General features: G+C 43.9%; 1 protein-coding gene across 23 annotated transcripts in view; it reads right to left on the bottom strand.

Annotated features, from left to right (window-relative positions):
• baz2ba (bromodomain adjacent to zinc finger domain, 2Ba) overlaps nt 1–12500 on the bottom strand; it is an 86612-nt gene that overhangs the window by 39338 nt on the left and 34774 nt on the right. For 20 of the 23 annotated variants that reach the window (XM_083524722.1, XM_083524726.1, XM_083524733.1 and 17 more), the window contains exon 1: nt 3739–3790. The exons of the other annotated variants lie outside the window; for them this stretch is intronic. In XM_083524722.1, coding sequence (XP_083380848.1) covers nt 3739–3787 — 49 coding nt within the window. In that variant the 5' untranslated portion in view covers nt 3788–3790. Of the gene's footprint in view, nt 1–3738; nt 3791–12500 lie in introns of those variants that run through there. 23 annotated transcript variants of the gene reach the window in all.

Raw genomic sequence — 12500 nt, 5'->3', positions numbered from 1 at the left:
GCATAAAATGTACAGTAAAATTCGCAAAAGTTTTAAATAAAGACCACACATTTACCCAACAAGGATGTATCAGAATCCGTATATGTCTTGACAAATATTTCCTTAAAGCAAGATCAAAGAATTTCAAAAGAAATCGCTATGGCGACGCCACAGCTGAATACGGCGCACCTTTTCCCGCCAGCCAATCACTTAGCTTGATTACGGTTTAATGTAGGCCGTAATAGGCCGGGGCTTTCCAAATCATTCACAACAACAACCCTGATTAGCACGGTAACGGTATGCCGGGGTATTTAAGGATCCGATCCAGAGTTAATTATCAGAAATTAAAAACGGGTTTAGCATCGGAATTAGCCTGATTTTATAGGTAATTAGCAGCCTTCCACCGTGGCACTGCGAGGCACCGCACTCTAATCTCCACGAGCTGCCTAATTCATTCAGCTCGGCCCGAGTCAGCCAATAGCGGGGCTGGAAATAAAACAGCTGCTCCCAGATTCAGCAAATGAGGAGGTCATATGCTGGGAAGTACTGACATGCACACACACACACACACACACACACACACACAGCACACACACACACCACACACACAAATAACAGAAAAACTCCAAAGAGACTAAATGATTATTATTATTATTATTAAATTATATTATCTACAATTATATTAATTCATATTTATTACTTTCATGTAGCACCAAATTAACTGTCATCAGAAAGAATATTTATCCAAGAGTTTCCAGGTAATTAGACAAAATAATTAGTAAAGAAGGAGAGCCAATAATTCCAGAGCTGAGAACAGCTAATAAATCTGCACAGGTGCGTACGGAATACTGACTAAACTATAACACGGAAATGCAGTGAACGATGAGGGCTATGGAGAAAAATGCTAAAGAGTATGGAATGCTGGAGCATAGGGAATTCTGTAGTAGAGGGAATGTGGTAGTGTAGGGAATTCTGTGGTATAGGGAATGCTGGAGTGTAGGGAATTCTGTAGTCTAGGGAATGCTGAAGTATAGGGAATGCTGGAGTGTAGGGAGTGTAGGGAATACTGAAGTGTAGTGAATGCTGGAGAATATGAAATTCTTTAGTATAGGGAATGCTGGAGTGTAGGGAATTCTGAAGTATAGGGAATGCTGGAGTGTAAGGAATGCTGTGGGGGGGGGAAATATGGTAGTGTGTGGAATACTGAAGTGTAGAGAATACTGTGGTAGAGGGAATGATGAGGTGGAGGGAATGCTAGAGTGTGTGGCATTCTGGAGTGTAGGGAATACTGGATTGGAGGGAATACTGGGGTGTGTGGAATGCTAGGGTGTAGGAAATGCTGGGGTGTAAGGAATTCTGGAGTGTGGGAAATGCTGAAGTGTCTGGAATTCTGGAATGTAGAGAATTCTAGGGTGTACTGAATGCTGGAATGTAGGGAATGATGGAGTGTAGAGAATAATGGCATGTAGGGAATGCTGAAGTGTACTGAAAAGGTTAGTGTAGGGAATTCTGGAATGTGTGGAATGTTGAAGTGTACTGAATATTGGAGTGTAGGGAATGCTGGTGTGTAAGAAATGCTGGAGTGTAGGGAATTCTACAGTGTATGGAAATCTAGAAAATAGGAATTGCTAGAATGGATGGAATACTCCAGTGTTGGGAATACTGAAGTTTATGGAATTCTGAAGTGTTAAAAATACTGTTGTCTAAGAGATTTTTAGTGCATACTGAATGCTGGCGTGTAGGGAATGTTGAAATAAAAATAAAATGTATTGTAGCGTGCAGAACGCTAAAGACTACAGAAAACTGAATGTGTTCGGAATACTCAGGGATATGGAATATCGTGTCTTCTGTTTTCTCACTATCGTCTTAATCACACCGGGTTATGACCAACATTAATACGCGTGTTCGATTTGTGCTGCTTATGTGTGTGTGTATGTGTGTGTGTGTGTGTGTGTGTGTGTGTGTGTGTGTGTGTGTGTCATGGGTGTCTTGCTCAGTGTGCATTATGTCCCACGTTAACAGATGGTTGATGCACTAATCTGGCGACAGAGGCTTCAGATCGGCTCGGTGCTAACCAGAGCATGCCAGCTACTGTGCTAATAGAGCACAGAGGGCCACACACACACACACACACACACACACACACACACACACACACACACACACACACACACACACACCTCAGGGAAGTGTGTTGCGGTGTCATCTGGGTTATCATTTGCCACTTTTTTGTCGTCGTGTTGCTCTGCGTTAACTCGTCAGTGTTTTATACGAGCGCCATTGTGTCTGCGGTTAACGAGGACCAGGCGTGAGCGGCCTCGCGTTCGGGTCCTCGTTAACCCCCGAGATAACCGACCGTGCCGCCCGCTGACACGCCATTGGCTGCAGCAGATCTCCTTGAGCGCGAGATGGCTTCGCCTGTTGTGCGACGCAGTTGCTTGGCGACATTGGCAGCCACACCGGAGAGACGGAGACAAAGATGGACAGACGAGGGGCGGGAGAGAGTCGGGGAGATGGGGGATGGAGGAAGAGAAAGAAAGAGGGATAGAGAGCAAAAGAAGCCATGCCAGGAAGAACAAACGTGGAGGGAGAGGGATAAAAAAAGAAGGACGGGGGGCGGGATCGCGTCGCGTGCAAGGGTGGGTTTGTGCAGCGAGACGTGCGAGTCACTATTTCACCTGTCTCAGCTGTAAGGGAAAAAATGTGCACGTGTATTCGTGTGTGTGTGTGTGTGTGTGTGTGTGTGTGTGCGCGCACTCCGTTCTTCCTCTCGTCACACTCAGTATAATCTAAAAGGACTCTTTAAGCGTGGCAGAGCTGCAAGGTCTAACTGATAATAGTGATTTCAATGCCACTGACACTGAGCTGATAGCCATTTTTTTCCTTCTCGGCTGAGGACAGTCCTTTCATGGAAGGGAAAAAAGAAAAAAAAACACAACCTTCACACACGCCTCCAGTTCTATCATCATCTCACACACACACATACACACACACACATTGTACTGTAGCACGACGTTATTTCTACTCCTGAGCCGAAACTGAGTTCTGAATCTGTTTCCTGAGCAAGGACTTGTGGGCGGAGCTAAAAGCCATAGACCTTGCCGATTAGGCGATCGGCAGATATACGAAAATGTACAGGTGTGCGTGTTCGCTACATGGTCCGAAAAACGCCACAAGAAATCGTGACTTTTTTTTTTTTTTTACGTAGATTATCCCGTTTGCAAAAGTATTGGCACCCACTCCCATCCCAACCCCACCCCCTTCTTCCTGAATAGTAAGCGGCTAACAGCAGTTAACAACAAAACACTGACTTTGGTGGCTGGAAGCACTGACTCAGAGAGATCGCATCACCTCAATCTGTGTGTGTGTGTGTGTGTGTGTGTGTGTGTGTGTGTGTGTGTGTGTGTGTGTGTGTGTGTGTGTGTGTGTGTGTTGAGTAACCAGAGAGCAAAAGCTTAACCCACACCCAAACAAAGGGCCTGTGACAGATGGCAAAGCAGTGCATGCTGGGATGCGTGGGGTCCCCTGGCCGAGAGCTGCTCTTTGGCCTTGTGTTGAATTACCAGATCACCAGATACAAACACGCACACACACACGCAGACACACACACAAACACACACACACACACATTTGAACGCTAATATGTTTCTGGCTCATTTCCACAGCCATTTGTTTACTGTACATCAATTCAGCCTGGACATCACCTGTATATCGTCCAAATGATGTAAAAAAACACTCAACCTTCCGCTTGCTTTTCACCTTCAAATCTCTGGGAACGTTGATGTCCATTTTCCATCCCAAAATTCATTCAGGTTTCCACCCAAAACTGTTCCAAAATCGCTGCTTCCTCCTCCTTCGCTTTCTTTTCTTTTCTTTCCATACCTTCCTTTTTATCCACGTTTGTCATGGAGGCCAGCCAGATGTCTAGATGTCAAAACTAGTATGTACTTCTATTTTACACACACACACACACACACACACACACACATACACACACACACACACACATACATACACACACAAACCCGTGTGCAAAAAACTCTCAAATACCCGAGTATACGACAACCAGCTGTCACACCACATAAAACTTATCTCTAATGCAACACTGAACAAACAGGATGGTGTGTGTGTGTGTGTGTGTGTGTGTGTGTGTGTGTGTGTGTGTGTGTGTTAAGGGGGTCAGATTCTCAAGCTGGTTGTTCTTCTCCACCCGATCTCTCCAAAAACTCACCCCTGAGGCATTATATCGGACTGCAGAGCCTCTCTCTCTGTCTCACACACACACACACACACACACACACACACACACACACACACGCTAATAACGAAAAGGGCAGACAGTGGCATATACACACCCCCACACACTCAGCCCACAAACGAGGCCTTGCTCAAACAGGAAGCAGAGGAACTTCACAGCCTCAGCATCACGTTTCTGTGTTGCTTCCGTAACTTCACTGCTCACCTGATCAGCAGGTACCTCAGGAGCTTCACTGCACATGCTCAGTGCAGCACCAATATGAAACAAATCAGAACCTTCGTGCTCTATAGGTTTCATTTCGAATCCGTTTGTTTACGTTTGAATAAATATCTTGTACGGAACGCTGTATGGAAGGATGAAGTGTCCAGAAAGCTGCTGTTTATGGAAAACGAATAAATAACAATACATCCATAAAACAACACCTCTGGTACACGAAATACTGAAGTGTACTGAATAAAAACCACTAGAGAAAGAAACACTGGAAAATGCTGAATACCGAATGGAAAGGAAAAAAATAATAATTTTACAGAAGTGTCCTGAGCACTGATATTAAAAAAAACATTAGTGTACAAAAAACTGAAATATACTGATTATTGAATCAAAAAATACGCACAAAAATATTGTGTACCAATATACACTGAATACTGAGTGTAAAACAAAAGACTTTCTACAGAATACTAAGTGTACTGAATACTACATATAAAACAACACTAGTGTACAAAAGACTAAATTGGCCTGAATACTGACTTGATAGCAAACACCAGTTGTAGAGAATAATAAAGTGTAATAAACACTGAAGAAAAAAACAATGTACTGAATATTGAATTGTACTGAATACTGAATCAAAAACTAACGTGAGTGAAGGAAACACTGAAATATGCTGAATACTAAATGGAAAAAACATTGCACTGAATGTATTAAATACTAAATATAACACAACAGTAGTGTAGCAAAGACTAAAGTGTACTTTTCAGGACTACTGAATGGGAAAAAACCTAATAGTGCCGGGAATATTGATATGTACTGACCTTAAAACGTAAAAAAAAAAAAACGTACTGAATACTGAATGGAAAAAAGATGAGTGTGAAGAATTCTGAGGTGTAGTGAATACTGAATCAAAAACAAATCGAAAAAGACCAGTGAATGGAATATTAACATACTGAATACTGAATGGAAAAAGTGTCCTGAACTGAAAAGTGGAATTCTGAATTGAATGGAAGTGTGATGTTTACAGAACATGTGTATTTTATGAAATAATGAACAGAATAAAAAAGGAAAGTGTACGGAACACCGAAGAGTCTAGTCCAAACTAGACTCTTGTAAAACTACTGAAATTTTTTTTTTTTAAATCAGATGCTTAGCGTAGGGAATGCTAAAGTGTATGGAATGCTACAGCATATGGGCAAACACCCGGGAACACGGAAGCGTACGGGCCCCTGAGCTGTTCAGAACGGAGGAAAACCCGACAAACGCCGAGCCGAAAACCCAACTCAAAAATGGTGCGGAATACCGCGCTCGATTCGGAAACGCCAAAGGTCCTGGGATTTAAGCGGGAATGTCGCGAGTAGACTTCCTCGGTTGTAGCGCTGAGAATAGGATTCGAGTCCCGAGGAAGTCTTTAGGTCCAAAACTGTTCACGATTCAGCACTAATGCTGTGCTTACTGGACTGTTCGGGGGAAAAGAACCCGAGGCAAATCCACCGCACATCCTCCATCAGCTCCCACCGGGCGTCCTCTAAATCATTACATCCTGAGAGAGAGAGAGAGCGAGAAAAAGAGAGAGAGAAAAAGTGAAAGAGAGAGAGAGAGAGAGAGAGAGAGAGAGAGAGAGAGAGAGAGAGAGAGAGAGAGAGAAACTTTGATGAATCTGCTGTTTTTCCCCGGCCTTTACTCCGAGCCCATTTCTTATTCACTCCGGAGGCAGCAGCAGAACAACGTTCAGATCCGGCCAAAACTGGATATATTTAGACACTCCATTACAGAGAAGCGCAAGTCGCACAAGTGTGTGTGTGTGTGTGTGTGTGTGTGTGTGTGTGTGTGTGTGTGTGTGTGTGTGTGTGTGTGTGCGCGTGTTTAGGGTGGGAGACAGTAAGGCGCAAACTGATTGTCCCTCCAAACACACTGAAAATGCAAATCGGCAAATATACAACCACGTGCATTCAAACACACACACACACACACACACACACACACACACACACACACACTCTATAGTGGGCATGGGGAAAGACGGAGAGATAATTACACTTATTACTCTATATTACACACACTTTAATCACTTTCTCTCTTGTTAAGCCCCAAATCATTTACTCAGCTCGCGTCTCTTCCCCCAGGCTGCAGCAACATGATTACCTATTCCTGATCCTAATAAAAAAAAAAAATGATTCCGAGCGCAGTGGCGGGCAAACGCGCACAAACTGGGATTTCTCCTCTCCATTAGTGGGAACAGAAGTGTGTCTGTGTGTGTGTGTGTGTGTGTGTGTGTGTGTGTGTGTGTGTGTGTGTGTGTGTGTGAGTGAGTATGTGTGTGTGTGTGTGTAAGAACGTTGACAAGAGCAGAAAACCAGGGCAGAAAATCCATCTGGCGTTCAATCTGGGGTCAAACGCTTATGGATCAGAAGGGAAAAAGTTAGAAGAAAATGATACACATCGGATTGACACACACACACACACACACACACACACACACACACACACACACACACAGACACACAAACTTCAGCTCTGTATTTGGATATTAAGTGAAGTCCTGGACAGGGCAAAAAGTGTAATAATGGAACACTGGGTTGTATGGAATGCTTTGGTATATGGAATACCAAAGTCTATGGAACTCTGTGGTTGAATGGAACACTGGGGTTTACAGAAAACTTGGGTGTTTGCAACACTGGAGTATAAAGAACACTCAGGGGTATGGAATGTTGGGGTATTTGGAACACTGGGGTGTACGGAACCCTGGGGTATCTGGAACGCTGGTGTGTGTGGAGCACTGGGTTATATGGAACATTACGGTTTATGGAATATTGAATTTGTATGGAAATAGGGGTGGATGAAAACCAAAGTATACGGATAACCAAAGTGTATAAAAACAGGAGTGTTCGGAATACTGAGGTGTACGGAAACTGGAATGTTTGGAATACTGAGATGTACAACAACTTAAGATATTTGGAATACTGTACATAAGTGTACATAAACTGGGATATGAGGAATACTAAAGTGCTTTAATGTTCGGAATACTGAAGTGTACAGAAACTGGAGTGTTCGGGATACTGAGGTGTGAAGAAATTGGAGTTTTGGGAATACTGAAGTGAATTTATATTTTTATTGTATGTAATTCTGAGGTAAACGGAAAATTTTGTGTGGAATAAAATGAAGTGAGAATACACTCAGAAAAACAGAAAAAACTGGAGAGAGGTGTGTGTGTGTGTGTGTGTGTGTGTGTGTGTGTGTGTGTGTGTGTGTGTGTGCAGAGAGAAAGAGAAACAGGGACTGTGTGTGTGTGTGTGTGTGTGTGTGTGTGTGTGTGTGTGTGACAGAGATAAAGAGAAGGACAGAAACAAAGACAGAGCGAACGTTTGTGTGAGTGTGTGTTTGTGTGTGTGTGTGTGTGTGTGTGTGTGTGTGTGTGTGTGTGTGTGTGTAGCAGGATTTTGTCATCCTGATACGCATAATGCAGATGACACGCACATGAAGGGCGAAACAAAAGAGAAACAGTGACGACTTCAAAAGCAGCCAAATGGAGACCACTAGAGCTACCTCCCTCCTTCTCTCTCTACACACACACACACACACACACACACACACACACACACACACACACACACACACACACACACAGTCTCATTTAATCATCATTAATAGAAAATGACTGTCCACATATGAACATGGAAGCCTGTTTCTGTGGGCAGAATTTATCATGTTTGCTCCGTTTCCTTCCCACACCTATTATCTGTTTTCCTGATATTTTTCCGTCTCGGAATCTGACCAGACACAGAGGTGTGTGTTTCATCTGTGGAATCTCAACAATTAGGTTTTCACGTCTCACTACTGTTCAGGTCATTTTTTATCTATTTATTTATTTTTCTATCATTTTATTTACATCGTTTTATTAAAATATTGTGATACAATAAATCCATAGGATGTAATGATGAAATAATAATCCGTAATTTCCCTGGATGCTTTTCCTCGTTTGTTTAAAAAGAGAGGTTTTCCTCCTCCTTAATCCTCCTCCAAAGAAAAAAATAAAATAAAACAAAACAAAAATACAAGAGGGAGAGCGAAAATGTGAGTAAGCCCCTCCCACTTTGTTTGGTCCCCTCGACATTTCATTTGTTGTGGCTCAGAAAAATAAACTCTTTAATAAATTAATTAATTAATAATTTTTTTGAGCAGAATCTTTGGTACATTTTTCCTCGTTCATTGATTCCAATTCCTTTTGTTTTTTTTTTTTACTCCCCCCAGATTCACAAAAACGCAACCTTTACGCTGAACATCTGGATCTGATTCAGACGGGACGAGTGTGAATTCAGAAAAAAAAAGGCTAAAAATGTACTGCTTCACTTGCGTGATCGTTCGCTGGATCTGTGACGAGATGCTCGGACTAATTCGATCTGATCTTTACCTCTATCATGAGCTGTACAACCCACACACACACACACACACACACACACACACACGTCTAAAGTCCATCCACAAGGGTTCGACTGAGACCGTCATCACAGGAAGAAATTTCTCAGATTGGTGATCGCTGAGTGTCTGGGTGTTAAATAAACCGCAAAAACACACACACACACACACACACACACACACACACACACACACACACACACACACTGAAGACAGTGTACGTAAATATGTGTAAAACTCATTAACATGTAAACAAGCTGTGTTGTTTATAGCTCTTTCTGTAAGTGTGTGTGTGTGTGTGTGTGTGTGTGTGTGTGTGTGTGTGTGTGTGTGTGTGTGTGTGTGTGTGTGTGTGCAGCCGCCAGCCAGTGGACAGACAGTGTTACAAATTAAACAGGAGCTGTGCCTGGCTGGTTAAAGGTCCCTCTCCCTCCCACCTTCTCTCTTTCTCTCACACACACACACACACACACACACACACACACACACACACACACACACACACACATCACAAATGAGCCAGACTTGAGGCTGGTCCACACTGTGTCATTTTAAACACACACACACACACACGCACACACATACACACACACACACACACACACACACACACACACACACACACACACACACACACACACACACACAGTTCCTTCTCCCCCTCTTCGTGTCCTGCAATTACAGCTCATCATCGTTACCATTACGGCGCTAAACACACACTCGGGTCACATGCTCTACGATGACTTTGGTCGAGTCGGTGTGAAAAACGAGCTTCCTCCGAGTGACCTATGGGAAGCACAAACACACAACCTGTACAAAAGCGAGCAACCTCGCCATGCCACGCCCCTCCTTGCAACGCCACACCCCTCCACACCATGCCACAACCGTCCACGCCATGCCACGCCCCTCCACATCACGCCACACAACGTTGCGCAACACCACACCACGTCCCTCCACACCACACCACTTCCATCCATGCCACACCACGTTACACCATACCACACCCCTCCAAGCTATTTCATGCCACGCCCCACCAAGCTATGTCATGCCACGCCCCACCACTTGCCCACCACCTCCACGACCCCATTTAGAGAGGGGTTTTGCATTACACCAGTCTACCAATAACCCTACCCCAACCACAAAAACACGGAATTCAGAGCCATTCCTGGGACATTTCCGAGACGTGCTCTGTTCGCTCTTCCTGGTTCTAAACACACGAAACCTTCGTCTCACAATGAAGATTTCATCCGCCGTCTACAGAAGGAGTCTCCATTTTCAGGACGTTAACAGTTTCCACAAACGGATAAAAAGTACAACGTGATAAAGGTGCAATCGCTGGAAAGGAAACAGAAGAAAGAAACCGTTGTTGTTATAGAAATGAAGTGTGTGTGCGTGTGTGTGTGTGTGTGTGTGTGTGTGTGTGTGTGGGTAGGCCTGCTAGCTTTACAGGCTAATCTGTGCACCGAGTTGACTCCCTGCAACACCCGTCCGTCCTCCACCTACCATTTAAGTAACTTTAGCTTTGTGATAAATATAACAACAGCTTCCTGTTTTTGTTCCATGACACTTCTTCCATCTCTGCTCTTCTCTCCTTCCTCCTGTCATTCTCTCTCTCTCTCTCTCTCTCTCTCTCTCTCTCTCTCTCTCTCTCTCTCTGGCTGATGCAAACGTGCTGGTTGGTCTGTAACGCCAGTCTCCAAGGTCTCGGGGCAGCGGTGCGATTCCGTGTGCCCTCCCCGTGTCCCGTGGCCTCGACACCCTCGGCCCCCTTCGCCGCCCGCCCCCTCGCAATGTCATCATCCGGACTATAAATCCGCCGCTCGTCCGCTTTGACCCTGTGCTTAACGCTCTTAAGACTGTCATATACACTCACACAGAGTATTGCTAACACCCACCCACACACACAGACACACACAGAACGACTACATAGCCAGGACGCAGAGATAAAGACACGGTGCTCACGGCTGAAGGACTCCATCATTTAAATTACTAATCCTAATAATTATTTGTAAAAAACATTTACAAATAATTAATAACTTGATTTCCTAATTTTCTGTTCTGTTTTACCAAGAAAAAATTGCTATAAATTGCTGATTAAAGGATCAGTACGTAATTTTTTCCCCTAACCACGACACATGAACTATCGAATTCTCCAATCTGATTGGTCGAAAATTGTCCATTCATGGACAGTATGCTATAAGTCCGACCTTTATTTCCCCCTACACAGCCGGTCCCCGTTTCCTCTTATAATAATCTCTACTCTTCTAGGAAAACGTCCCACCAGATTTTGTGGACATTTCTGGGAGTATTCATTCAGCCACAAGGGGGCGTTTGTAAATTCAAGTACAGTAGGTGAGGAAGTGAGGAGGACACCTCTGGTTTGGAGTGCATTCGGACAGCGTTAAAAATTCTTCCAGAGCTCTAAAACAGGAGATCTTGCACCAAATTTCTAACCCTGTGGAAAGCAGATCTTCATGGATCTTGGGCTCTGGAACAGGTTTCGCTTTTCATTGTTCAAATGAAGAAAGAATTTCACGCCACCCGAGACGTAATATACAATTGTGTGCCTCCAAGAGTTTAAGTGTCAGAACACTTTTGAAATTTTTTTTGTTTTGTAGTAATGTTTTGAGGGTTTTTCACAGCAACTAAAGAAAAGAGTCTCCACTTTCAGCACTCGTGCGCATCTCTAACGGTGAGGGAGGGAAGGAGACGCTAGAACGAGGGTGGGAGGAGCCTGTTTTACGTTTGTTAGGAAGTAAAAAAGAACGACGATAAACTCTGCGGAAATTTCATGTACTTTTATGTATTTTTCCGCCGAGAGTCAGGAAAAGTCAGCGAAATCCTGGAAACGTCGTTCAAACGCGTATCTCGTGATTATTATTAGCTGCGGTAGACGTGTGCGGCCTCTGGATTCGCCGCGTTCAGAGTTTATTTTTAGCTTCAGCGAGCCTCGGGGCGCGAGAGCTGAGAGCTGACTAACGCAATCATACGACACGAGATCGATATCGGAGACCAGACAGGGTTCCGATTATATTACACGGCGAACGATACGCTGGTGTAATGTACTACATTTATATACACACACACACACACACATACACACACACACACACACACAATGCTACGATGGTGTATCATAGTTTGAAAGCGCAGACGTTATTCGTTTCACATCACAATCACACGGATTACCTTCTCATTTAAATTGACAGTGTGTGTGTGTGTGTGTGTGTGTGTGTGTGTGTGTGTGTTCGGAAGGCGAGACCTATTACGAGCGAGATGTGTGTGTTCAGACGGAGAGATTGCGTTAAACGCGTTGTGCTGCACTGGAGGTATTTTCGTTTGCTCAAGCCTCAGACAGTGTGTGTAATGAGCTCATGTACAGTTGTTAAAGCTCAACGCCAGGCTTCCTCCCTCTCTCTCTCTCTCTCTCTCTCTCTCTCTCTCTCTCTCTCTCTCATTCGCTCCTTCTCTCTCTTTCTTTTGCGCTTTGTTTTTTTTGCCTCGGCTCTCTTTTTAAAAAAAAACAAGGCATCTTTCTTGAGCAAGCGCGATGACATAATTAGGCTTTTGGTTGTAAAGAGCTCTTCATTTAGCGTTTTTGCGCTGCTCCTTCTTTCTCTCCAGGAGAGAAGAAAACGAA

The sequence above is a fragment of the Silurus aristotelis genome, assembly GCF_946808225.1.
Source record: "Silurus aristotelis genome assembly, chromosome: 2".
NCBI lineage: Eukaryota > Metazoa > Chordata > Actinopteri > Siluriformes > Siluridae > Silurus > Silurus aristotelis.
The sequence above is the reverse complement of the archived record's forward strand: the minus strand, read 5'-3'. Positions and strand labels throughout refer to the sequence as shown.